This window comes from Vidua macroura, chromosome 9 (genome assembly GCF_024509145.1).
Source record: "Vidua macroura isolate BioBank_ID:100142 chromosome 9, ASM2450914v1, whole genome shotgun sequence".
NCBI classification, from domain to species: Eukaryota; Metazoa; Chordata; class Aves; order Passeriformes; family Viduidae; genus Vidua; species Vidua macroura.
In genome coordinates, this window is record NC_071579.1 from 23039343 (window position 1) to 23066970 (window position 27628).

Sequence of the window (27628 nt, forward strand, 5' to 3'; positions counted from 1 at the left end):
CCCAAAATGGATGAGGTGTAGCAATATGGCTGGGGAGTAGTCCAGAGACTGGAGCAGTGAGGGTGATGATGTTCTCAAAGTGCCCCATGGCTGTGCAAACTCTCCTCTCATTCACTTTTCTTTCTTTTTTCCTTCGCAATCAGTACTTATTCTGAGCATGTTTGTATTACAAAGCCTGTGCCCACCTGTTGGCTACTCCCAGCCCAGGCCAGCAGCTCTCATTGCTCCTTGCCATTCTGCTGGGGGCGTGGGGACACATCCCTGCACATCCAGCATCTCAGGAGCTACTGATTTCCCCTAATGACCTTTCTGTGTGTCCAGGAATAATTTCTCTTCTGCTTCTGTGATTACGAAGCATTTCCCGGGGCACAGAGGGCACCGGGGTCTCGCACCTTGGTGCAAATGGAAAGTGCTGCAGGCTGTTTCTTGTGACCTCAAAGATGCTGTCACAAAGAACCAAATAGTGTCAGGCAAAGGAGGGCAGAGTAAGATGCAGTGGGAATGCCTGTGTCAAAGTGGGTGAAGTGCCCAGATGGGGGATTTAGCTTGACTTTTGGAGCCAGCTTTGATTCATGTCAGAGGAAAAGAGCCAACCCCAGGACTATGGTGCTCCAGCTCCTGTAGCAGCATTCAGTGCACTTCTGCCCAGGCTCAAATCTTCCTTTGGGTTCCATCTGAAGATTTCTCTCCCTTGTTTGCACACATACTCTTTTCCTCTCACTGTTCTTAATCCTCTCTTCTTTTGCAGCCGGGGTAGAAGCAGAAAGTGCTTCCTCAGTTCCTGGCACTGCACAGAGCATCCTCACCCTGCTGTGAGGAGCTTCAGCTCCAGGTTTCTTTATGTAGAGAGGCACAGCAGTAGCTCTTCTCAGGGGACAGAGGCAGCTCTGGGCCCAGTGGGATAAGAAATAAGGAGGAAAGTGGCAAGATAGCTGAAACACAAAGGCTGTGGGACCTTGGGAGATTAACTGGTCACAAGGCAAGTTGACTGTTCTTGAGAGATGTCTCCAGACCTACGGAAATGCATCCTGCTTTTCACGTCTTTCACAAGTTGCTTTCCCAGTGTTTCACGGTCTTTCTGGTTAAAGTCATCTCATGCTAGCCCCTCAGAGTCTGCACTGGAAACTCCTGCTAATGGACAAGTTGGCAAGCACATCATCCCTGTGGTCCCTATGTGCCCAAATGACAGGGGCTTAGTCTATTTCCTCCTGGTCACAATAAGGACCCAGAGCAGGTTATGAGATGTGGCTCACACTCCTCTCCTGCTCAGGGAACCCTCTGTTTAAATGCGGCTGCTCCTTTCCTTGCACTGCCCCAGGAAAGTGTTCACTTCATTTCTGTGGGATCTGCCAAGGGCTGTGTTGTCCCAAAGGACCTTTGGAGGACCTTCCCAGGGCCAGCGTGGGCGGCTGCTGGGGAAGGGCGAGTGGCCGTGCTGCCAGGCCCAGCAGGATAAATAGGGTGTGTAAAACCCGAATTAGCTCTGTTGTCGTGTGTCACATCAGGGTCATGGCTCTCGCCTCAGGTCTCCTTGATTTATGCCTGGGGACTTTAACCTGATGACCAGGTACTTCCCCAGACTTCTTGTGCAGCAAATGCTGCAGGTCCCCCAGCCTCTCAATGAGAGAGGTTAGAAATGGTTTTGAGTGAGAAGGGTTTTTTCCAGTGCTCTGTTGGAATACACGATTCCCTTCCTTGCATGCAGTAGACACCTGCGGGTTCTCCAGAGAGAGGAAGGAGCCCTGACCAACAAGTGATATTGCAAGCAGGCATTGCAACCTCCTGCTCCTCAACTTATCCCTGTCTCTTTCTTCTTTCTTTTTCCCTCTTCTTTTTCCACCTTCTTCTTTTCTTTTCTTCCCTTTCTCCCCCTCTTCTTCCCCCTCCCTCCATCTCTCCCCACCCCCCGGTATCAAGGCGACATCTCCAAGCCAAGTACTTTTAATTTCGCCCGTGGCCCTTGCTGACACGGTGGATATGCACAGCAAGTTAAATTCCCGCCTGATCAATAAAGCAGAAGCAGTGTGTCCGACTGGTCGATATTTTTTTATCTGTCTTCAGCCCAGTCCTGCTGATGACAGCCCCCTGTGCTTCAGCAAAGGCACTCAAGGGCATCGGGCTTTGGCAACACAGCTCTTTTTTTTATTTAAATTTTAAAAAAACCCAGATGCCTACAAAAAAAAAAAAAGTTCATGGAGTTTGGCCTTTGCTTAATAACGTTTTATGATTTATCTTAATTTTTAATTGAAAAAAATTTGCGAATTAATTGATTTCTGGGACTTGCCAATTAACATTGTAATTGGGTGCATGATAAATTTCAAGGGAGCATCATTTTTCTCCCTCTCCCCCTTGTCACCAAGAAGGGGAACTGCGAGGGCAGCTGCTTCCTATCCATACAACCCCCGCTCTTTCCCGAGGTGCTGCTGCCCTCCTCCCCCCTTGCTACTGTATCTTAAAGAAGGAACAAGAAAGCTAATAAAGTCGTGTTATTAGAGTCTCGCCAGAGGTGACCCCTCAAGGCATAAATCCAGGCCGGGGAGATGCTGGGGACAGGTACTATTAAGTGCCTGAGCGTGCTTTGCAGGTGGGAAGGGGTACCTCTCCTGCAGCACCCTCTCCCTAGCTGTGCCCTCCCAGTGCTCCTAGGGGCTTTCCCAAAGGGCTCTGGTATCCCCCAAGGTGTTCAATCAAGCAGTTAATTGTGTGTGATGTCTCCGCAGTGCTCCTCCTGGCTGTGAGTCCTCCATGATTGCCCTCCAGCCAATGTTCACCAGCAAAACCAGGCTGCAGGGACAGGTTGGTGTTTGGGAGCTGCTCTAAGGACACAGAACAGGTTTTCACATCCTGTTCTGCGGAGAGAGTCCTGCCCCACAGCAGCAGTGGGGCACCCACCCATGGCAGACGTGTTCAGCACAGAACCTCACCTCTGGAGTCAGGGGTGTCCAGTTTCAGGTGCAGATGCATCTCCAGCTGGATGGTGTCACCTGAAGTTTCTCCAGCAGTTTGACTCCTGTCGGATTTAAATTAAACTTGCCTGGAAGCGTCAGCTTCTTGTGATCCCTGAGCAAGGCCAGGACCACCTGCCACCACAAGGCAGCTAACAGGGTCACATCCCTGTGTGGGGTGTGGAGAAGTGGGTGAGCTGGCTGCTACCAAACTAAGGAGTGAGGACACAGTGTGGGGTTGAGGCAGTGAGAACAAGCTGCCCTGGGTCACTGAGAGAGTGAAATTCCCAAGTAAATTGAAGCGTGCTTTGTGTCTCTAGTGCTTCTCCCACTCACTCCACATGCTGGTATGGACCACGTTGCCACAGTCACCTCATGTGTCCCATGCATCCTCCAAACCCCAGTGAGCTTGGATGGGGCTCCATTGTGCCATCCTGCTGCTCCTGCTGCACCCCAGTCTGGGCAGGGAGTGAAGGATGCCAGCCAAGGTGGAGGGTCCCAGGTCCCCTGGCAAAGCCACAGCTCTTCCCACCAGCCAGGACATCAGAAAGGCCAGGAGCAGTCCAGCTCCAGGTCTGCCAGTGTTGATGGCGGGAAAACATGTGGGAATGGAGAGAAATTTATGAGGAGAGGAGTCTGTTTATTATCTAGCCAATGTGGTGCTGCTGATACCATGGATTTATCCTCTTTCATTCCTCCTCTGATTTGTGTCCCTGCCCCTCACTGTGGCAGATTAATCATGGACAGAAAGGGAAGAGAGTCCCTCCAGCTTCCTCCTGTGCATTTAGAGGGTGGCAATGACAGCAGCCTGGACCCTTCACCCACGGCTTTTCCTACAGAGAGAGCACAAGCCAGGCAGCTGCCTGCCCTGCTTGTGATGCCCCGTTCCTCTCCTCCATGGCAGACCCCAGGGAAGGCAGAGGCTGCTGTCCATAATCTGTAGGTGAGAAGCATTTCTCATGGGTCTTCCAGGGTAGCACAGCAAGTGAAAAAAAGTGTGGGTCATGTTTTCCCTTGCTCATGCAGTGCCCTAAAAGGGCTATGAACACTCCTCAAATTGCCTTCAGAGCTACGGTACCTGCAGTCCATTCCCTGACTCCAGGATATGGATTTGAAGGCTGAGGTTTGGAACTCTGGAGGGCAAAGCCTTCCTCTGCTGCTGACTCTCAGGGCAGCAGGAGGCCTGGGAAGGGGTGTGTGGAAACCCAAGGGTGAGAAATAAATCTCCGGTCAGTTATTTGCCCTGGAGCAATGCATGTCTTCTGCAGAGCCTCTTCTGAACTGCCACATGAGCTGGGAATAATTAAACAGTCATTATAGCCATGGTAGCAAAGAGCCCCCCAGATCAATCTAATGCATGACCTTTCCCTCCAATTTTCCTTTTTATTTTTTCAGCCACCTCCTTTTCAAATAGTGGGAGAGAAATGAAACTACGCCCCAGCCACAGTGTCCTGTTCGGCCCTGCACACATGGACCATCACATCCTCACCCACAAATCTGTTATCCACTCTGAGTGGGGACATGGGGTACCAGAGGTTGATAAAGGAAAATCCAGCAGGGCAGAAAGAGTTGGGGATGTGAACAGGACAGAGCAAATAGGGGATTTCAGCGTGGTCAGGTTATGCCACAGTGTTTTATGATTCTGCTGCATTTTATCTCTTCGGGGGAGGTGGGTGACTGCCCTGTGGGTCAGATTTGTCACAACTGACTGTGTTGGTCACTGAGGTCTCACAAATACTGACAGGGGGAGCATGTGGGAAGCACGTCTGGCACTGTAGGAGTAGAACATTTCTAGCTCTGACTGCAGCCTCTTTGGCAATTTTTTAGCATCACTCGGCCCCTTTTCCTATCATGGGATGCAGGTGCCACTGGGGGAGCCACAGCAGGGTAAAAATCCCAGTGTGCTTCCTGTGATGACATAGATCTCACCTGGCCATGCTGAGGGCTGTCACCTGCAGCTAGATATAAAATCAAACTCCCATTTCCTTATTTAAGCATCAAGTGACACTTCCACTTATTTAAACTGGCATTCACAAAAATCCAGTTCCTTCTCTACCCAGCAACTGCTCCATTACAGCTGGAGTTGCCATCCACGGCTCTGCCAGAGGCTTTCTCAGCTGCTGGGGCTCCCATCCCAAGGCTGCATGTTCAAGCCTGAGTCCTACAGCTAAAAATAAATTGTTTCCAATTGTTTTTTGGTTGGGTTTTTTTGGGCTTTTTTTTTTTTTTTTGGAGGTGGGGGTTGTTTTTTTAATTAAATACATCCATTGGCTGCAGCCTGTAGAAATCTTTTGGTTTTGCAGGATCTCATTCGGGAGCTGCACAGGCTGATGCCTGTCAAACAGGGGCCTGCTGAGAAGGGGTTCTGTGGAGGCAGAGCTGGAAGGCTCTAGCTGCATGGCAGCAAATCTCTTACCTGCTCCTTACTGGGTCAGTGTCCTTCAGGAATAAGCAGAAACAACTGCAGCTGCCCCAGTTCAGGGAACTTAACCTTCAGATAATGACCTGATTTTTCCCTGTGGGAAGAAACAGCAGCTTCTATTCACGGGGGTGATAAGGGACTGCTCCTTGCGTGTTGCCTTTTTATTTCCTATGGCAAGCACACCCCAAAACACAGGACCATAACAAAGTAAATAGGCTTGAAGGTCATTGTGTGTAATAGCAACCATAGCAGGGGTAGAGGAAACCCCAAGACTGTGGATAAGGAGGGCACATATTTGGCTTGCTGAGCTGCCCTTTGGGAAATCATGGCAGAAGCATTGGGCTGAACAGCCCCTTGAAGTCACTCAGGGATATTCCAGGGGCTTCCCAGTTGCACCTGGGGATGCTCCTAACCAAATGTGTGCCTAGCATTAAAGGACATCTGCATGTCTCTGGTGTAGCCTGAGTTCTGCTTTCATTGTGAAGAGCCTTGCTGAGAGGAAAGGCTCCTCTTAAAGCTGATGGTCCCCAATCTAAAGGAACAGTGTGTCCTGGAGCACATGGGGATCTGGCTGTGCTGCTCCCGTTAACAGGTGATGCAGTTGCAGCACTGGGCAGAGCCCTCTGGCAGCACCAGGGCAGGGGCCTTATTTTGTCGCCATGGGGACATCCAAACACATGAAGTGCATGAATGCACTGACAGAACTGGTGTCTCAGCCCCAAGAAAGGGAGCCAGTGAGGAAGCAGCCTTGTATCACTTGGAAGTGCAGTCTTCAGGAGAGAGAGAAGGAGGCTGCCAAAATCTCTGGGTCCTCCCAGGGTGTTCCTTGCTCTTCTTTGGTACTTTGGGGGGGTTGCTTAAAAGGTAAAGAAGTTGTTTTGCTGTAATGAACTAGATAAACAATTCCCCAAATAGATTAAAACTAACTGTAACTTAGAAAAGCGGGTAGTAATTATATTTTATTAGCTAGCAAAACACCATTTTTTTATTTCATAAGATAATTCTGTGTAAATCACCTTAATTAGAAGTGTCAGATGAGCCCATGAATATCGTACTTAGTAACTAATTTCCTATGTACAGGTTATAATTTAAAACACATGGATCACTCACTGAGTGGAAATATGCTAGCCATGAAATAATGTGGGGAGTGTTGGGGTTATTACTATGTAAATGTGTAATCATTTCAGACCACTGCAGCCTGGCTGGGTGATTAAAGAGAATCCCAAGGTCTCCAAAGATTGTGCTGTCTGCAAGGGCCTAGAGCAAAAAAACTTTAAAAGGCATCGAAAAGTGTTTGAACTTTAAAGGTCTTGATTTCCCTTTTACCATTTTTAATTTGTCTGCGGTGTTTATGGAGGGGAAGGTTTCTCTTTGCTGACAGCCCTTCGATCCTGAGCCAGCTGCCAGCATTCTTAAGAGGTGCAGGGGGCTGCAGCCCCTGTAATTCAGGGGGCTGTTTAGTGGGATCGGGAAAAGCATGCTTAAATCGCAAGGTCTGGGTGCTTGGATGACCTGGGCTTATGCCTATTCCTAACCCATCTCTGGATATAAAAAAAAAACAAATTGCAAACTCTTTTTAGTGATAGAGTAGAGCTACACTGCAAGAAAGGGGGTGAGTATTAATAATCCTCCAGATGAAGAATAAAAGAAAGTCTGCCAAGTTATCTAAACCAGTCCCCTTCCTTATCGGTCCCAACAGCAGTGGCTTGATCTTTTGGCTGACCAGAGAGACTCTCATTCTGAAAACTTCAGTTTCCTGGCCCTAACACCATTTCTAGGAGGAATTAATTATATTCTTCCTCTTTCCCTTGAAAACGAATAATTTTAAACACCTTTAACAAGAAAAGAGAGGAAACGGGTTTGTTTTTTTTAACAAGGCATTTGGATTATAAAAGGATATAAAAGGAAGTTGTTTCACACTTCATGTGATTGAGAAATTCAGGGTAGTGCTGGAGGTTTGAGAAGGGATGGAAATCTTTCCCATCGTGCTTGTTCTTGTATGGGCTTGAGGTGGTGCCAGGGCTGTGTCTCAGTGGGCAGCAGGAACTAATTCTACTCTGTGATACCTCCTGAGGGTAGAGAGCAGAGCTGGGGGGACAGGACACAGGGGGCATCCTGTACCCTTGGTGAGCATCCCACAGCACATTCCCTGAGGGAAGTGGGGCTGTGTGAGAGGAGATGTCCTAGCCCATCCATCCGTGGTCCCCAGGAACCATAGCTGGGAGCAGAGCTGTGGCATTTGGAGTGACCTGATGACAGTGGATAACTGTTTGTGTTTCCACCATTTCAGGGCAGGGGGCAAAAGGCAGTGGCACTGGGAGAGGAGGGGGGCCATGGCCCCAGGAGAAAACACCTTCCTCCATCCCTGCTCATTTCATAACACCCAGCCATCTGCCAAATCAAGGCAGATTAAAGCCAGCCAAATTCAATTTTTCCCTGCTGGCACTGCAGCTCGGCATCTGGGGCTAAAGTGTCCCCGACAAAGCGAACATGACAGGCACATTGCTTTTTTGTCACATCTAGTACCGTGTTGATCTTCTAAAAGTCTCATAAAAATTTATTGATGTCTCCCATATTGCTGTGATTGAGAAGAAAGGAGCGCGGGTGTGCGGAGCCGGGTGCGCGCGCGCGGGCGAGCGTGTGTGCGTGTGTATATTAATGTTTCTGAAGTAGATCTGATTTGATATGTCTTGTTCTATTGTCAGCATCTGTTTAGCGAGGCTTTTTAATACTTTCTGGCTGCCGATCACTCATCCTTAGCCTGGGATGCAGGCTTGCATACAAATTTTGTTATTAAACACAATTCCATTCCCCCCCTTTCCCCAGCCCCCGCCTCCCCCCACTACCCTCCCCCCTCCACCCACCCACCCACCCATCCATCATCTCCCCGGGGCTATGGGGAGCTGGGAGCCAGCCACCCCACCAGCGTGTGCTTACAAGCACAGGCACTGGGCTTGGCAACATATTTCAAGAGCCTTTTGCCTGCTGCAGGTGCTTTGCATTGACAAATCGAATCATGGGGAAATAATTTATTTCCTAATGCTGTTTGCAGCATGTTAGCAGGAGAATTTACATGAGAGAGATTACTTTAATAACCAAAAAATTACAGTGCAGGCCTCCCCGCCATGTCGGCTTTGATATGTAATTGTTTCAAGTTTAACCTGTCTGGAGGGGGGAAGGTGTTATTAAATCTATAGCATCTCCTGCTAGCGAGGGCAGGCGAGGAGGAGCACCGGGTAGGGACCTCCTTCCCTGCTAAATGGAGAACAAGCTGAATTAACAAATCACTCCGGCCTCCAGCAGAGCTGCTGCTTCCCCGGTGTGCCTGGAGCTGAGGAAATCTTTTTTTCCCTTGCTCTTATACCAATTTAATCTCCTTCTCTTTCCTATTCTCCTTTTTTTCATTGTGCCTGACCCTTCACAGGGCTCACCACCTCTGCTGCCCTCTCCCTGGCTTTCTTCCCTATGCCCCTGCAGATTTCCTCTCTGCTTTTTCCCAATGCTGGGAGAGGAGCTTTGCAAGCCCCAGGCAGGGGGAGAGTCAGTGTTTGACTCATGTGGCTGGTTTGGGGACTTCCACTTGTATGACCGTTTTGTTACAGCTGGAGAAATAGTTGGCACTGCCCTCCTTCCCATGTCCCTCCAGGCAGGGTGAGGAGGCTCTTCTTGGTCCAGGGAAGAGGAACAATGTGCTTTGCTATTTGACCTTATGAGATCTCTCGAAGCACTCCCCTCCTTGCCTGCCAGTTTTGTGACTGACCTCGTTCTCTTCTCTCTTGGCAGCAAGAGCTCCATCCTGAAGGATGCCATGGCAGCAGGCACCCCCAAGGTAAGTGAGCAAACCTCAGTATATTTTCCCTGTCCTCCAAGGGGTGCTCTTTACACCCTTTCACCTTCCCAGCCCTCTCCCTCTCCTGCTACTTGATGTCTTCCAGGGAGGTGACCAAAGTTTGGGGGCCAGGGGCACTGGGGAAAGCTGCTGTCCCACTGGGCTGGAGCAGCCAAGTCCCTGCACAGGGCTCTGCATTCCTTGTGCAGCCGAGGAACAGTGGAGCTGAAGGACCTGCTGGGCTCTGGGACTCCAGATTGTGTCTAATGACAGCTAATGAAAGCTGATCACACACAGCCTGAGCTCAGCCTGGGAAATCACGTGTGGGAGTTCCTGGAGCCAGAGCCATATGCCAGCTTTGGAAGGGGAGAGTGGGCCTGCCTGAGGGGAGTGAAGCACACCTAAGGAGGAGCCCAAATCACTCAAAGACACCATCTCAGCCTCAAACCCCTCCCCAGGACCCACCTCCCATCCCCTTGGCTCACAATGCAGAAATACAAAACTTACAGAGCATCATGGCATCACTTCAAAGGGCATAATTTACTGATTTGCTGTCAGCTGGACTTCATGTGGTGCAGGGGTGGGAAAGACCAGAGTTTGGGCAAGTGAGCAGGTGGCAGGGAGCACTGCAGGGCATTGCACAGCCTCTGAAAACCATGCTGTCCTCTCCAAGGTGGGCAAAGGCAAGTGCTCCAGGTTCTCCTACACTGCTGATGACCCAGTCCAAGTGAGGGAGGCTCCTGGCTTGCAGACAAGTGCAGGGCATCTCTCACAGGAGATGTCTTCATGCTTGTTCTATTAGAATTAACTTCCAGTCTCATTCCCCATTGGCTTTTCTGGAAGCTTATGGTGATTTTTTTGGCATGTGATGTCAGAAGCAAAGACTGACATTTCAGCTCTAGATTTTCTCCTTGGGGCTGGGTGTCTTGCCAAGTACATCAACACCTTGTCTGCCTCACCAAGGGAGAGGCCTGGGAGCCACTGTGCTGACCTGAGCTCCTGGCAGGTAGGGATGACTCCCAAATAACCCAAACAATTTCCCAAATCCTTCACGGGAAAAAAGAAATTGCAATGTTACTCCATAGTGCACCACACTTTTGTCTCCTGTATGACTATACTTTGCTCCAGGAAAGTATGGTCATGCAGGAGAGTGGAGACCTGACCCTTTCTCTCATGAAAACAAGCAGAGCAGAGAGGAATCCCCAAACCCACCACTGCTGATAATCCACAGAGTGTGAGGCTGTCGTGGGATGTCTTGAAGGAGCTGGAAATGACACCAGCAAAATGAAAGCATCTGGACTGCAATCTTCCCATTCCCTCCTCATCAGGACTCCATGTAGATAACTCAGCAGTCCCAAACACATTGCCTGTGAGGGAGCAGGACGGCTAGGAAAACAGATTAGCTGTTTGGAGGCAAACACGGTGAGTGACTGACAGAGACCAGATAAAGAAGAAGGTCCATCTCACGGCAGGGCCAGGCTTTTGAAGTTTCCATTGACAAAGAATCCCATTTGCCTCGAGCGAGGGGATTAAACTGGGACTGGAGCGTCGTTCTATGTAAAAGAGATCAATCGTCCCCTGTCACCACATGGATCTTTTCCCTTTGCCCATCACGTCTGGGACTAAGAACATTAACTTCAAGAAGCCGGCAGAGCAGGGAGGGAGAGGGTGAAATCAGGAAATCTTTCATTCCCTTCTCAGAGAGCTTGAAAGCTTCTCAGCCCAGGAGGATTCATTATTTCTATGTGGCTTTTGCTGGGAGACAAGTCCTGTGTGGCATGGGAAGGCACAGTGCTGTCACCTTCACCTGAGATTGGTATTAAAGGCCCCTTTGTAACCAGGTGGGATTGAGGAGGAGGGTGGTGGGGAGATGAAGGTTGCTCTTTTCCTTTGTGCCCGCTGCATGTTTGCAACATAGGGTATGAATAGCCCATCAGGTTGTGAAGTCCCTCTTATACAGTCCCAGGCAGATGGATGGGGTACAGACCCCCGGAGTGGGCTTGCAGTCCATGTCCAGGCACCCAGGCATCACTGGAGGTTTGGCAGGCACCTCCAGGGAAGATCTGTACCACTCTGGAACTGGTGGAAGGGGAGTGCTGCAATGTTTCCTGGCCAGTCCTTTTCCTGGTGCCAACAAAAAGGCCAGCAGCTCCAGCAGCTCAGCAATGGGAGAAGGGGCTGCACCTCCCCATCCCTCAGGAGCTTCCAATGGCAAAACAAACAAGGGCAAGCTGGTTTCACTCAGGGACATAGAAACTGGAATGACTGCAGGCTGGTAGTTACTTCTGTGGTCACCAGTGGCTCTAACTCTAGGGCTCATTTAGGACCTTTGCCCATAGCATCACTACCATTGCCACTTCTGTGCTGCCTGAGACTCTTCCTGGGGGGCAGCTGGAACTGGGGATTTCATCTTCTCATGCTCTGTGGCCTAGCTCTGCTCCCACTCCTTCCCCACAGTTGCCCCAGCAAACATTTCTCTGGGCAATAAAAGCCCAGATGTAAATGCATGTTCCTCTCTCACTGCTCCCCTGCCCCTGAAGAGCTGTCACTCACTGCACTGGGTCAATTTTCATGGCAATATGTCAAAGAAAATCCAATCACTCAACATGGGATGTGATGAATGCAGGATTATTGTATCAGATTCTTCTATTATCAGAGCGGACTGAGGCAGTGACAGCCAAGCAAGAGCTGCAAGCTGGGGCTCCAGCCAGCACCACTGCTTGGTGCCCGGGCTCCCTCTCTGCAAAGGCAGCTCAAAGGGCAACACTGAGCACCACAAATCTGCAGTGTTCAGGATCCTCATCTGCCCTTAGAGACCAAGCCTAACAGATGGTGATACACCAGTGTGGACAAGGCACTTGGACAAGCAGATTGTCACTCTGAAGGTTCCTTTCTGAAGGTCTGTCCAAGCCAGCCATGCCCCAGACCTCTGTGAGGCCAGAGCTTCCCTGCAGCACTCCCCAGCATGGCCCGAGCCTGGGTCTCGGGCAGAGCAGGCAGCAGGAATGTCTCACAGAGGCATATGGAGAACACCACAGACACTGTTTGGACTGGTGGCTGCCCAGCTGTCAGCAGCGAGAGGTTCCCTTGGGTATCATTCCTAGACTTCATGCTCTCCCCTTGCCTTTCTCCCCTTGCCTTGGCTGCCTCTTGCAAGGCAGGAGAGGAGCACACACTGGGTTGAACCCATGTTGGTGAGGTGTAAATCCAACTGTTCCCACTCTTCCTTGAGCAGCTGGTGATAACTAGAGAGTCAGCATCTCCAGGTCCTCCTTGCTACCTAAGAGCACTTCACTACTGCCTGTATTTCAGGGTATTAGCTGCAGACTGTTACCTGTGGCCTAACAGGTAAACTTATATCCCCTGTGGAAGAGCTGGTACTGATCACTGAAGGGGAAGAGACCGGGCTCATGAAGCATCCCAGCTCTTGTGATGGGTTCAGCATCCATTTTCCACTGCTGCTTCCTAACACATGGCTGCAAATTGCCTTTCCCACTTCCAGTCCTGGCTGTGCTCTTGCTCTTGCTGCAAACACTGACGTGAGTGGCCACGAGCAAAATCCATCCCATGCACCCAGCAGATGCCTGCGGCTGGTTTGTTTAGGTGTGCACCCAACTCCACAGAGGGTGCCCACAGGCAGGCAGCCAGCACTCTGCTCCCAGACCTCCGGCAGAGCTGGGAACCAAGCCACAGTGCCAGAGCTCTTTGCTTCCCCCACCCACCCCGTGATTTTACAGCTTCACCGAGCAGTTTGAGAGAGAATTACAACATCGGGTGGGAAATTTGACCACTAAAGCCCTCCAAGGAAAAAGAGCTTCAAAACAAGAAAGATTTGGAGCCTTAAACCTTGACAGAATGTCTGTATTTAGCCCTTCCCAGCTGCCTCACTTGAGATGAAATTTCTAGCACAATCATTTAACTTCTTCATATCATGTCTGGTGGTAGGAACAGGGTACGGGTGTCAGTGCCCTGGGGTTTTAACTCCTTCTCTTGTGTCACTGACAGACTGGGAGGTTGGCAAAGTCATTCACCGTATCTGTGTTCCCTCCCTCTGTAACTGTGATTTACAAGGAAAGATTTAAAAGCTAAATCTGGGTATTGTGGCAAAGCTATTGCCAAGCTGGGGACATGAGAACGGCCCACAGATATGTGAAGGAGAGGAAATTACATAGGATGAGTGTTAGCTGGCTGTGCTTCCTGCAGTTTGGGGTGATGAATACCAGAGTCACTCCAAAACCAAGTATCTGCCAGGTTTTATTCCATAAAACAAATTGCCCCATGACCAAACAAAGCCCCTCACTCCCCTTGGGCCAAACAGCTGTACCCTCCCATTAGACCAGGGGAAACCACTGCATTTGGCAGAAGGAGCAGAGAGGGACAGACCTGGGCCAGACCTCTTTCCCCCTCCATCTCCAGAGTGCTGATGGGCAGTTCTGCTGGAAGGGGCCCCCTTTCCCTCCATGTAGCTGGTGTCTCTTCCAAGAGGACACACAGCTCCATTACAATCCCAAGTGTCACTGTAACATGCACAGAAATTAATTAGTAGCTCCCATTTCTGTAAGCTTATTCTGCTTGTGAACCACTGGAATTTTTCAGTGAAGGCCAGAAGCTGCTGATACCATTATTTCTATTTGCCATTCACACTCTTCTCACATTTAAGCCTTTCATCCCCAGCTCCATCCCACCTTTATCTCTGCCAGCTAAAAGCCACTAGATAATTTTACCTCTAACTTTTCCCGGGAGCAAATGTGGACCCTCCAAAAGCTTCTAGGAAACTCAGCTCTAATAGTAACATCTTTGTGTCGGGGATCCTCCAGCAATAACATAAAAAACGGCTAGCAGAGTTAAGGGGGAAAATCACAGCAAGGCCTGGTATCACTTATTGCTTTCGGGTTACAGTTCCCAAGTGATAACAGCTATTAGCAACACTTTGACGTCTTCCCTACCGTGGAGGGGAGGGCAGGAGACAGAAAACATGTCAAGCCATCACCTCCATGTTAAGTGATAAGTACCTATTTAGACGGCAGAGTTAAGGCTGAATGCATCAAGCAGGGAACACTTTGTGCCAAAAAAAAAAAAAAAAAAAAAAAGAAAAAAAAAAAAAAAAAAAGAAGAAAAAAAAAGAAAGAAAAAAAAATTTAAAAGGCCATATAGATACATAAAAAGCAGGGTTAGGGTATTTGTTCTGCTGACAGCAGCTGTGATGGATTGTTTAAGAAAAATAGACTCCTTATGTTTTTCCAGGGCTCTCAGAAAGAGGAGTCCAGCACTTTAATACTCTCAAATGACTGGCCTTGAGAGGCAGCAGAATGTCAGAGCCACCGGCTGGGCTGTGCCCACGCTGACACCTGCCCCGGCTGCCGGCGAGAGGCCGCGCTTCGGGCTGGGGGCGGCGTGTGCCGGCAATTTCCATCCCTTTCCCTGCGCTGGCGGCTGCACCCTGACAGCCGTCCCCTCCCCTCGTGCTGCCCGGGGCCCCGGCCTGGCGAGCCCGCGGGGCAGCAGCCGGTGGCGTGTTGGCAACGGGAGTCCTTGCCGACATTGCCTCAGCGCTGCCCACGGCTCCTCCAGCCCAGCAGGGAGGAGCAGGTCTGGGCATCGACGGCCTGGGATCACAGCAGCTGGCATACAGGCTGCAGGATGCACATTTGATTCATACCAAACCTGCCCCTGTATTTATACATGTAAACTAGGTGTTGCTCCTAGTTTCGGTGAGCTGCTGAAACATTCCCAGCTGATCTCTGCAGGATTGCAGGTCCACGGAGCGTGTCGGGAGCCACCGAGGTGAGCCTTGCAGCACGAGCAAGGCTGATGTGCCCTCGGGATCTGTGGACATCCAGACACATCTCTTCTCCTTGGCACGGCACAGCTGGGCTCCAAGGGGCAGGAAGGAATCTCTGAGCAGGGCCATGGCTGCCCAGCATGGCAGGAGGGGCAGGAGGAAGGAGGGAGTACAGGGCTTGGACAAGATTGATGGCCTCGTTGCCATTAAGAAAAAAATTAGCCGGTGGCGGCTATCATATTAAAGGGTGAAGAAGCCGTGAATTATTTTCTTAAAGATCTTATCACTTACAATGATAATTTTACCTTCCAAAAGGCCACTTTTAATGAGGCAAGGCAGGCAAAAAGTCATGATTTAATGCCAGATTTTTTTTTTCAAACACATTTTACTGCTTTTTTGTCCATGTTTAAAAAGCGCCGGTGACCTTTTTTTATTTAGCTTGCCCCAGGTGTAATGCTCAGTCTGATCCTCTCAGGGTTTATAACCTCCACGGAGAGTGCCTCTACCCAGCGGAGAGATGATTTAAAGGGGAGGGAGAAATAGGAAGCTGCACCACCACTCACATACAGCCATTGCTCCAGCTTTGATGGTGGGAGTTGTGGAGGGGAGACCAGGGAGGGAGGAGGGTCCTGTCCCCCCAATATCCTCACTCAGACACACTCTGAAGGGCAGCTGGGATGTACTGGCAGTCAGGCATGGATGAGCTGGCTGGTGGCCTTAACCCAAGGGAAAAGGGACATCTCAGCATCAAGACTTGTTCCCACCATGCTGAAGAACCTGGTCCCATGGTAGGGAGCATCTCCACATCAGACCTGTCAGCACACAGAGCACTGAGCACTATGTTTTTGGGCTGAGATGACAGAATTTGGGTCTGCCATGCAGCATGGGCATGCGTGAGGGCTGGGAGAGCACCTTTTCCCTCCACAGCCATCTTCCCAGAACACAGCTGACAGAGGAATGGGAATTGTATCGCTACCCTTTCTCTGCTCGCTAGGACTAGCGTGGGAATGAGCAGAGTGGTGCAGGGAACAGCAAATCCTTGTCTTGGTATCCTGTGGTCAGGCATCCTTACTGCTTAGCCATTGGAAAACAGCCTCAACGTGACAATCTGGGGTAAAAGAAGCCAAAATTGGGACGGCGGAGGCTGGCCTAATGCAGGATTGAAAGTCACCCTGATGGCGAGTGCCTTTTCTAGTCCCTTAGCCTCTGAGCCTGCATCCCTGCCTGCCCCCATGGCTGCCCGAGAGGCAAAGTGTGGCACAGCACAGGGAAATGAGAAAAACAAATGAAGTCAGGTTTCCTAAGAGTGAAGGGGAAGTGTGACTTGGCATCTCTAACGCTGTGTTTAACATGCCGGCAAGGTATTTAAAATTGAAGTGCTTGCACACAATTTAAAAATAGACAGTTTATTAATCTAAACTGCAAGTGTATGTAGAAGAGGCCTCGAGATTGACATCTTTGGGATTAGTTTAGCCCTGCGTTTTTCCAGAGGTCATTGCCATGGTGCTCAGGAGGTTTGTGGAATAAATGGGGCCAGCATTCTTCCTGGGACCACACGCTAAAAACTAATACATAACGTTTAATTTACTGTCTCCATAGCTAGCCCAACCATTTTTCACATAATAATATTGGATTAGAGCTACCAGAAGCTGAGGGGGGGAGCGGGAGGCGGGCAGGGTTTGTCTGTCCATCCTCAAAGAATGGGGAGATGGGTGTTTTTTCCCCTTTTCTAGAATACATTGGAAGACAAAACAGATTTAACCCTCCCATCTCCAGGACCCTTGGCTTATTAGGGCATTAACACTGCTGCAGTCAGGACTGTTATTCTGAGTCACAACTGAAGGCTTTGAGCCTCATCCCCGTGTTTTTTAGGACATGTGCAAGCCTGCTTATTCAAAAATGGCCCTCGCTCTCTATTTAGAAAATAAAGAAACTAAACAATAGCGGAGCTTGGGGTCTGCACTCTGCAGAAATTCTGCAGAGGGCTTTTCCAGAAATAAATGAGCTGTTCACCAAAGCCATTAGCAGTTGGGTCTAGCCAACACATGAAGCCAGAGGGCCTCCCTGCTCTGCCCATCTGTCCCCTGGAAAGTGGAGGCTGGGCTCTTGAGGAAGCCTTTGACAGGTGCCCTCAGCCCCGTGGGCTCCCACTGCCCCTCGCAGTGCCTGGCATCCCTGTTGGGCTGAGCTGAGGAGCAAGCCAGCCCCAGGATATGGTCAGCACAGCCCTCAGTTGGCAGAAGTGGTTTTGTCCAAGGAAATACTGAGCACCCCAGCAGGCAACTCCTCTGTGACCCCTTTCAGGACATCACATCACCCTGCAGCCGGTAGAGCTGGGCTTTATGGCAGAGATCTGCACTGCACACTGGGCCATGCCTCTTGCCCTCATGGCAGGGCTGGCAGCTCACACCCACGGGGTTGAACTCGGCATCCCAAGCTGCCCTCCTCCACCGCCTCCCCAAGCCTGTCTTCCCTCCATGCCCGTGCTGGCTGCACTGCTGTGCTGCTCTCGTGGAGAGCTGTCCAAGCCTGGGGGATTGCTTGCTGCTGACTGAACCGATTTGTATGCTGAGTCATTTTTCCACTTTCTCATATCTTTCCAAAAAAATGCACATTTTTTCATGTTTCATTTCAGCCCAGAGGCAAATATTTCTGGAATACTTGCCTTTCTCCAAGGTATTATGCTTTTTAATAATGTTGTCACCACACTTGACCTGTCCAATTCAGATGATATCTACACTTCCCTTCACAAACACACACATCTCCAAGCAGTCATTTATTGTCAAATCTTGCCAGCTGATTCTCAGAAACAAACATCTGCAGAGCTGCATTTCCAGTGTACATTTTTTCACAATGCAGTGTGCTATATTTAGCCCAGTTTAGCTAATTTATAAATTAGAATTTTAAATTTCATTTTTCCCTCAAAGTACTCTAATCATAAAGTTCAATTGTAACTCAGTGTACATTTCTTCAGATGCTGTCAAACTCCCATAGTAATTTTCCTGCTAGAGTTCACTGTGTGTAGAATTTAGACTTACCTACTATGGACTTGAAGTTTATCAGTGATATCTTAGGTCTCAAATATCACAGAGCTTTTTAACCTTCTAAAAGGCCCTTTTTTTCTGTGCTACTTATTAAAATAAATAGCATAATTACTGAAGGAAGAGGTAGTTGCACTGCAAAGGTGCTGAGAGCTTTAGTTCAGTTTACAAAGCTATTGAGAGATTTAGTGGCACTTTAAAAGGGCAGATGAGGACATGTAAGCACTGCTCCACCTCAGCACTCCTGTGCCTTATCATGAGAATTTCTGGTGTGGTCCTCACATACCATTTCCAGCAGGGCCTGATTCTGCCCCAGCCACCAGACCTGGGGTAAAAATGACTTTCCCATTCATTTGTACTTTCCTAGACCCAGCGGCCTGGTCCCCTCATGGGGCAGAGTCCCTTGCAAAGAGCAGAGCCAGACCCACAGCCCAGTATTCCATCCCAGCACAGTCCCACAGCTCAGCAGATGCTCTCCATGGCTTTGAGGACAGCTCAGAGACAGTCAGAGAGCTTGACAGAGCTCACAACATGAATTTCTCCTTTCTCTTGCAGTCAATTTTGTTGTCGGCCTCAATCAAGCGGGAAGGAGATTCTCCGACAGCATCACCCCACTCCTCAGATGACATCCATCACTCAGACAGATACCAGGTAAGCAGGTAGATGCTGTTGCTGGTCTCAGCCTTAGGCAGGGAGCCAGCACAACCCAGTGCCCACAGCTCTCTCTGTGTGACAGCCTTGCTCTTGGCTATGCAATCACTGCCCTGGTTCTCCTGCCAACATCATGGGGACGTGAACACTTGGCCCCTCACAGGACTGAGAAGGTGGGCTTTTGTCTGCAAAGTCCTCCCAGCTCCAACTAGAACCACAGTGGTATTTAAAAATGTTTTTAAATCTTTGTAGCAGTTTCTGTTGCATTATATTCACCATTTTGGTCTCATTTCCATGGCTATGTTTGTCATTACCCACCCTGTGCCCATTGAGAAGCATTCAGAGAAGTGATGTTTTTTTTACTCATGACTCCCATCCAAGACAGAAATGAGTGTGGACAATCCACAGCCATGCCAGCCTGTTTTATAAAACACTCTCTTCCCAGAGGAGCAGCAGGTCTTGACTTCGGTGATGCAATGAGTAAAACTTGAGGGAGATGGAGCAAGAAATGAAAAGGGCAGCAGCACAAGTAGAGCTTGGCTGTATTTTGGGGGCTGGCTGGCACACTTGACTCCAACTCAACACACATCCAACTGTTTGACTGCAAGTCTGTACTCAGCCACTGGCTTCAAGTAGGCTCTGAAAGACAGCAGATAAATTAATGTTGGTCATCAGCACAGACCCAAGCATGTATCCACCTGCTATGTAGACAGGCTGGGTGGGCTGAGGCTGTACCAGCGTGGCAAATGCCCATCACCATCTATTCTGTGGTGGTCTGCAGCCATACCCTGTGGCCAGGGCCAGGCAGGCACTCATATCTTCCTGCATCAGCTGCTTTGCACATGCCAAGTCTGTGTTTGAAGCTGCAGAGAGAGGCTGATGACCAGTGCTGAGGCTCTTATTGAGCAGTCCCAGTTATAACACATGTTCTGAAGATGAGTCCTGTTAGTAGCAGATTCATACATTTGTTGCCCATTATTCCATCTTCTGTCCTATTTATTGGTTATATTATCAGTTGTGGATCATATTCTCATGTGGCTTTGAGGTATAACTTGGTGTCACATCACAGCTGCTTTACCCTCCCATGAACAATAAAAGCTGGAGCAAAGTAAGAGAAGCAAAACCTTGCAGAAGATACAGAAATGCCTGTTTCAGGTAATCCTGCTCTCTTTCCTGCCTGTTTATTAAGGCTAATAAATAAATTATGTTCATTTCAAAAGAGCATGGAAGAAATTTTTGCTATGGCCCCTTTGCTGGAGAGCTTCCCTCCCTTCCCACTCTGCCAGACATCAGTCTCTGTGAGATTGGTGGCCCCTTGCAGCCCTCTGTTCCTGTACATTTTTATTATGTCATACTCAAAGACAAATATTCTTAGCAGAAGCCCCTCTATGTGCTGAGTCCAGCTACTCTCTAATGTGCTTTAAGTTTGTGAGCATATTTTATGGAGGGTTGCAGCTCTTAATGCAAATGTGTAATGGGAGTTGTACGTCTGCACTGCAGGGAGAAAACACCTCTAGGGCCTGATTTTCATTTATGCTTGTGCTGGCTGAGTTACGCTGCACTGGCAGTGTAAAGGGACCTCAGAGTGGGTGCCAAGGGTGTGTAAAGCCTCAGTGTATTCTTAATAAAGCCACAATATGAACGAGAATTCAGTCTGCCTGGCTTACCAAGGGAAAAAGCCTAGGAAGCAGAGCAGAAGACTCTCACGGTGGTGATTTTTAAGGGCTGCAAAATTTAGCTTTCCATATGCAGAGGTGTGCTGGAATTATGACTGTCCCTTGTGTTGTGATCTAATCATGATTATACACTGTATTAGGAACATGCTGGAATGTGAGTTATTGGCGTTTGGGTTTTCAGAATTCCTGTGGCTCAGTTTTCTCAATCTTTGTGCTTATATACCAATGGGGATACTTAGGGAAGGAGATTAATGAATAGGAGTGCTACGGAAACAGGGGCTTGCACAGCACTCGGGCTGCTTGCATTGCTCCCCATGCTGAGAGGGGGCTGTGGTGTGGGCTCCTGGATGTGGGGAGGAGGCATCCTCCTGCGTCCCCTGTGCCAAGCCTGGTTGCTGGAGTTTGGTACGTGGAGACTGATCTGATCGAGGTAGTGGCAGCCAATGGATTTGGTCAGTAGGGGCTGCTCCTCTTACAGTATGTTCTGTCAGACAGAGCTTTGAGTGAAAACAAAGCCATTTTAGTTACACTTAGATAAAACCCTGAATACCCAGTGGAGAAATCAACAGCAAATTACAAGTGATACATCGTACTGCAAAGATGGCATTTCAGGCTTGGAGGGAGCCCACAGAATATTTGTGACTGAACAGCAAGTGTAGTGTAAGCAGAAGCCTAAATGCTTCTTGTTCAGGGAATGCTCACCTCCCTCCCCCCGAGCTCAGGTAAGTGTGCCTCCCAAAAGACAGCTCAATTCATTAAAAGGGTAAAGCCAACAATCAGCAGCTTTGATTTTGTAAGTAAGCCATGTATGAAAATCCAGCTGCATGTTCAGCAGGCAGGCAGAGCTGGGATGTTGGACAGACTGTGCAAAGCTCACCAGCCAGCACCTGAACTGTCCCGCTGCCCATCATCACCTGGGGCAGCAAAACGTGTATCGGGGTGGTTTTTGTTTTCCATCTGAAAAAGAAGTCGGGTGCCAGAGAGGAGAACCAAAATGTAGGTTTGATTCCAGGAAACAAAGTCTGAGGAAACTGCAGAGAGGGGAACAGATGGGATTTGTGTGTATGGGAGCCTCTGCTGCCCAATTTGTGGCCCCCAGCTCTGTCCCAACCTCAGGCCGGTCTGCTGGGCCCATCCTACACTACAAGTGTGCAGCAGATATGGGAGGGAAACCCATGAGACAGTTCTGACCGCCCAGGTTTGCTGAAACATGGAAAGGAAAAGAGGGAGGAGTGCCTGGAAAGCGCAGGCTCTGCCTGTAGCCAAGGTGTCCCCGCGGTAGGGGCCATTTCTGGGTAGCGCAGGCAGGTGTCAGAGCCGTGGATGCTCAGCCTGGCCGGCAGATGCAGATGGTGTCAGCAGGGGGGAAGGATGGGGCTCCACTGCCCAGGGCTCTGCTGCCCCGAGGCTCGACTGCCCCAGGCAGGGCAGGGCCAGGCCGCGGCAAGAGCCACAGAACGGCCCTTGCCTTTGGGTCTTATTGCCCCTGGATTCTGATTGGCCAGGAGCCCTTGGGCTGCAGTCTCTGATTGGGCAGAGGAAGTTGGAGAGTGACGCTCTGGTGTCTGATTGGCCAGTGTCTTTGCGTTATTTTTAGGGCTAAGGCTCTGATTGGCTAGTGACGTTGGGCCTAAAGGGTGCTCAATCACTGTTGGACGAGGAAATCAAGCAAGCTGCTTCCCAGTTGTTCCCAGTCTCTGATTGGTCAGCTGCCTCGGGGCAGCAACCTGCCTTTGGGGTCTGATTAATCATGGCCCCTTGGGTTCCAGTGGGTCCTGATTGACCAGGCACTCCAGGGTCTCTGTAACCCCTGATTTCTGATTGGCCAGGCACCCCAGGGCCCCAGTAATCTCTGATTTCTGATTGGTTAGGTACACAGGGTCCCCGTAACCCCCGAATTTTGATTGGCCAGATCCTCCGGGGTCCAGCCGCCCCGGGGCTCTGATTGGCCGGGCTCGCCGGGCGCTGCCGCCCCCTGTCGGTTGTCATGGGAACTGCCTGCTGAACTCTCACCCGCGCGCCGCGGGTCACATGACCGGGGCCAACATGGCGGCGGCCGCCGGGGGCTGATCGGCGGCGCCCGCTGGGCCGCGCCGCATCCACCCGCATCCCGGGCCCGCCGCCCGCTGCCCGCCCGCGGCGCCCGCGGCTATGCAGAGCGGCAAGAGGGGGCCCGGCGGCGGGGGCCGGGAAGAGGTGGGTGCCGCGGTGGGGGGCGAGGCCCGCGGACGGTGCGTTGTCCCGGGGATGCGCGGGGAGGGGGGGACCGGGCCGGGCCTTGTGTACGGGTGAGGGGCGAAGTGTTTACATCTGCGTCCTGACGCTCTTGTCTCCTCTCTGCAGACCTTCCTGCGGGTGCGAGCGAACCGGCAGACCCGGCTGAACGGTGAGTGCGGCCCCCATCGCGCCTGCCCCTCCGGAGAAGTTTCCAGAGTTGGGCCGAGTTGTGTGACACCCCCACGTCCCCCACACCGCAGGCCGGGAGCCGCCGCCAGCCTCGCCGGGAGAGCGCAGGGGGCGTTCGGGTGAAGCCCTCCACGCTCACCCCCGGCTCCCCAGGGAAGCGGCTGCCACCGCGGGGATCCCCCAGGCGCTATAAAACAGGCCCCGAAACCCGTGTTTTCTGCGGGGGGCCCGGCTGCCGAGCTTTCACAGCTCACATGGCCGAATCTTGAAGTAAACTTTTAAGAAGCCTGAGCGTCATCTGACGTCATGGTTTGTTTTGTTTGGGTTTTTTTTCTCTCAAACCCACAGATGCTGGTGGGGTACTTTTATTCTTGTATCGGTGGGTGCTCCTAACAAGAAAACAACTATTTCTAGTGGGTAGTGGCCTGGTATTAAAAAAAAAAATCAGACCAGACATCATTTGATTTCAGAGAGAGCGGAAACCCATCTTTCTGTTTTGAAATTGGAAAGAAAAGGTGAAAAGAAACTTTTTTTACTAGATCTGGAGAAGTTGAAACTTTTCTCAAAGTTCAGAGGTCAGAACTTAACCATGTACACAGTAACAACGTTCTTTCATCTGGGTTTGTACTGCTTATAGCTACCTTAGTGTGTAATATTTAGTCAGAATTTGGTTATTCAGGTTAATAGGCGGCTCATGAATCTCGAGCTTCCTGGTGCGATAGTTCACTATAACACCTCTGATGTGCATTTGGAGTTTATTTAGAAAATCTGCTTGAACAAAATAGCAAAAAGATTTAGAGTGTGCTGATAGAAAACACTTTGCTTGAATTTGAAGCCTCCATGTTTAGTGTAGTCTTAAGCAAATAGAAGCTACTGATCCATGTCTTTGGTAAGTTAACATAGGTGAATTCAGAGCTAGCCTTAGGATTATTTAAATATCAACCCCGAGGGCCAAAAACCTGCAAACTCCAGAATGTCTGTTAAGTCACAGAACAAAGAAATGAGTTGCCTTGCACCAGTGACAGGTAACTGCTGGCAGGTGCTCACTCTGCACTCCAGGATGAGTGCAGAGAGCTGCCAGTGGTGGCAGGCAGACACAGACTTCAGATGGCTCAGGTACACGAGGTGCTGCTCTGCAGTGACTTGTTTTGTGTGACCGAGGTCTCTGGAGTCAAGGATGTCAAACTGTTCCTTTATCATAGTTGGATAGCTAGAGCTAAGCTCTCTCCTTCCACCTTTTTTTCAGCCCAACAATGAAGGTGCAGTCACCTTATTTTAAATATTTTTTTAAAGTCTGAGCCAGACTTGTGAAATTCTTGGTGTTGTGGAGTCCTTCAGTGTGAGACAAAGCTCTTGGTGAGAGCGTGCTCTGCTGAACTGGCTCAGTATTGCTTCAGGCATTTGTCTCTGTCCTGAAGCAGGGCTGCAGCACAATCTGGGTAGACTGTGATCTCCTTTTGGGAGCTCTTCTTGGCCCGTGTTGTTGGATGTTTTTGTGAACCTGTGCTCACCTAAAGAGAGGCAGGTAGTTTTGTACAGCATTTGCATTGTTTTTGCTGGACGTTTTACTGGTTTTTGTGGTACAGCCATATTCTAAATGAAAGAATATATGTGCTGCCCTAATTATGCTGGGGTTTCCTGTCTGTTCTCTTCTTCACCCTGAGATGAAGAGGGTCCAGGTGTCAGGGAGCTGGATGCAGAAATTCAGGTGAAGTGCTTTGGGTCCCAAAGAAGGTCAGATTAGATCAGAACTGGTTCCTTCTGACCTTAGCTTTTTGTGACTGATTACTGCTGTTCCCAGAACATACCTGTAGTGATGTCTGGTCCAGTCTGCACCCACACAAATGGGTTGGGAGGGTTCTACTGCTCCTTTCTCTGCGTGTGTCTTTACACTTGTACTTCTGAACGCTGGCTGCTTTCTAGTTTCTTCCTCCACATTTGTTTCTACTGAAATAACTGCAGTATTTGTAAGCTGTGCCACCTTATTGTTGAGTAATTTGAGCAGTAATGCTTTAGATGGAGAACACTGGAGTGCTTTAGGGAAAAAACCTCTTATTTATCTATATCTTGTATTTTAATGAGCTTCTAATCAATCATGTAACTTTAGTTTCCTAATCCTGATTATTTTACATGAACAGAAGATGTGTAGGACTTGTCCAAGGACAGCTGGCTCTTTGTTTCATGTTCTCATTGACATACGACAGAAACTTAAGATATAGCAAATGCAGTCTGTCAAATAAAAATCTATTTCATTTGTTTTTATTATGTTTTATGTGTACTTTTCAATATTGTTGTAACCTGTTTATCTTGGTATTTCTGTCAAGCGTTTATGAGCTGAGTTCTAGAAGCACTTCTGGAAACTCCTCCCATAAGAAGGGCTCAGTGTTTGCTCTTCTTCCACATTGTCCTTGACTCTAATCTTGGCTGCCCAGGCTGTTTGTGACTCAGTCTTGTTTGGACCTTGATGTTTTCTATCCTATTGTGTTCATTTAGGAATGTGCAAAAGGAGCTAAGGGAAGAGAAGGTAGAGAGGGAAGAGTCTTCTGTGAGCTTCTGTTGGCCTGGCCACAACATGATTAGGTCCTGATAGTAACATGGTTCACACGTACCTGACTGGCCAGAATTTTAATTCTGTAAGTCAAATCTATGACTTAAATTGAGGTGTAAGTAAGGCAAATGAATTTTCATGTTCAGGAGCAGGAGATTAATGTTGTGTCTGTTAGGCTCTTGGTTGAGTGTTTGTATCACAATTTCCCTGTCAGCCTCAGTGAGTTAATCCTGCACCTCTCACCTGTGCTAAACTCACTTTCCAGAGGTTGTGTCCTTGTGAACCCAGACGTAGGAGGTGCTGATTCCTGATGAACCTCTGTGACAAAGGAAGCATTTCTTTCATTTGCCTTATTTCCAGTGTTGCCAAACTGGGAACTTAAAGCCAACGGGTAAACTGATGCTTGTGGAGTTTAGCAGTGCAGAGCAGGTTAGGTAGTCATTCAAAATTAGAGGCACAAAGTTTGGCTTAGTGTATCAGAACATGGATTCAGCAGGTTAAGTAGGTGCCAACCTCAGAGAATAGTGTCAGATTGAAGGTTGCTGAAAATCATCTGTGTGGAACTTTGGCCATGCAAATCTGAAAGCTGCACTGAAACCCTTTTGTGAATCTGGTCCTTAATGTTCTTTTTTGGGCAGATGAGCAGCAAACTGTACTTAAGGTCTGAAATGGATTCTTTCTTGACCATCTGTTTTCTTGCTTTTGCTGCTTCTTGAGATCACTTTTTGGGCTCTGCCACTACTGCCGTTGTTCCCTTGCATCAGATGCTGTGGATGAGTTTGATCATTCACAAAAGCTTTGTGATAGATCTAACAAAAGTGGGTATAGCCACTCCTCAGGATTCCTGCAGTAGATTTGCAGAGAGCAGGAGCTAGCTCTTGTGCTTGAATATCTTTGACTTAAGTTTAGGGTTGTTTCTAAAGTTTGTGTTCTCAGGTGAGTTGTGAAGTAGGTCCTTACAAAGCTCCATTTGCACCTCCCTGAGAAGTTGAGTCCAGTTTTGGTGGTTACCCTAAGCCTGTCTCTCCAAACAGACCGTGCAGTTTGTTGAACCACTAGCGCCATGTCCTGTGCTTTTGTAGCTGATATGTGGGGGAGGAATAAAGCTGGATGATTTTCACTGGAAAGGAGACAAAAATGCTTCCACTTAATTTGATTGGCCTGCCATTGCAGGAGCTGCTAATGATGTCTGCATAGGACTCAGGGGACCACTCAAACTGGTGGAGGGAACCATAAGAGATATTGCTAGTAACTTAATCATGACCTTTGATGCTGCAGGAGAGGTTGGTGCAATGTCCACTGCTAGATGCTGTGTAAGAGCACTTCTGAGGTAATTAGCGCCCTGTCCTGAAGGTGAATTTTTGCTTGGGGAGGGGAGTACCAGTGAAAACTAAAATCCATTAGCTTTTTTCGCAGGAAGTTTGGCTGGAACTAGATAGTAACATGATCTTTAGGCATTAATAAGATTCAGCCTTGATGAGGAGAGCCTATTGTTAGAAAAAAATCCTCGGTCTCTTCTGCCAATAAGGCAGCAGTGGTGGGTTGGCTCCTTGTCTCTGCACCTGTGGGAAGGCAGGGACCAGTGTGCCCTCAGCAGCAGAGGCTTTGTCAAGTGCACTTTGACTCCTTCTCTAGTGCAAGCAGCCTCTCACCCTGCATAGCCCCATGTTAGAGAACTACATATCGAGCAATTCCATAGCCAGCACAGCTCCTTGGTTAAGTCAGAGGCCATAACTGAGACCCCCTGCCCTTGCAGAGGATCCCAGTTCTTGCTCATCTCTGTGTGCTACTTTCTCATTCATCTGCTATGGTGACTTAAACTCCCCAGGTGCCTGATGGTTTTGTGTAATCTGAAGGAGAACATGCACTTGCAGCAGGAGCCGTGTGTAGGGTAATGTACATCTTTAAAAGTGAGGCCTCAGAGGTGCTGGAAGCCCTCTGATAGCCTAATAATAATTATTAATGCTAATAAAAACTAGTGAACTTCTCACCTCCTGGCAGAAGGTTGGAATAATAACTATGGAGTCTTTGTTCAGTCAGAGGTAAGAATAGGTCAGGCTTGTGCAAAAACCTCCTTCCCTGAGTTCTGTCCTCTTTGTACATCCAGTCCTCTACTGGCTGCATTTTTATCTTCCTGAATTACGGGAGGGAGGGAATGACTTTTTCTTTTTTTTTCCCTCTCCATGCTCCTGCGACAGGAGCGAGGGAGAGAGGGATTAGTGAGCTAATTAGAAATGATCGCATCTATCAACACTAATTAGCAATCCTGTGGTCTCACTTGCGTGTTCTTTTGAGCTGCTCCCCTTCGGGACAGCGCCACAATCAGCC

General features: G+C 49.2%; 1 protein-coding gene across 4 annotated transcripts in view; it reads left to right on the forward strand.

Annotated features, from left to right (window-relative positions):
* RNF220 (ring finger protein 220) overlaps positions 1-27628 on the forward strand; it is a 214325-nt gene that overhangs the window by 135879 nt on the left and 50818 nt on the right. For 3 of the 4 annotated variants that reach the window (XM_053985583.1, XM_053985584.1, XM_053985585.1), the window contains 3 exons: positions 9151-9196; positions 18575-18670; positions 22690-22732. In XM_053985583.1, coding sequence (XP_053841558.1) covers positions 9151-9196; positions 18575-18670; positions 22690-22732 — 185 coding nt within the window. Of the gene's footprint in view, positions 1-9150; positions 9197-18574; positions 18671-22403; positions 22543-22689; positions 22733-27628 lie in introns of those variants that run through there. The other variant, XM_053985586.1, reaches the window with a different exon arrangement.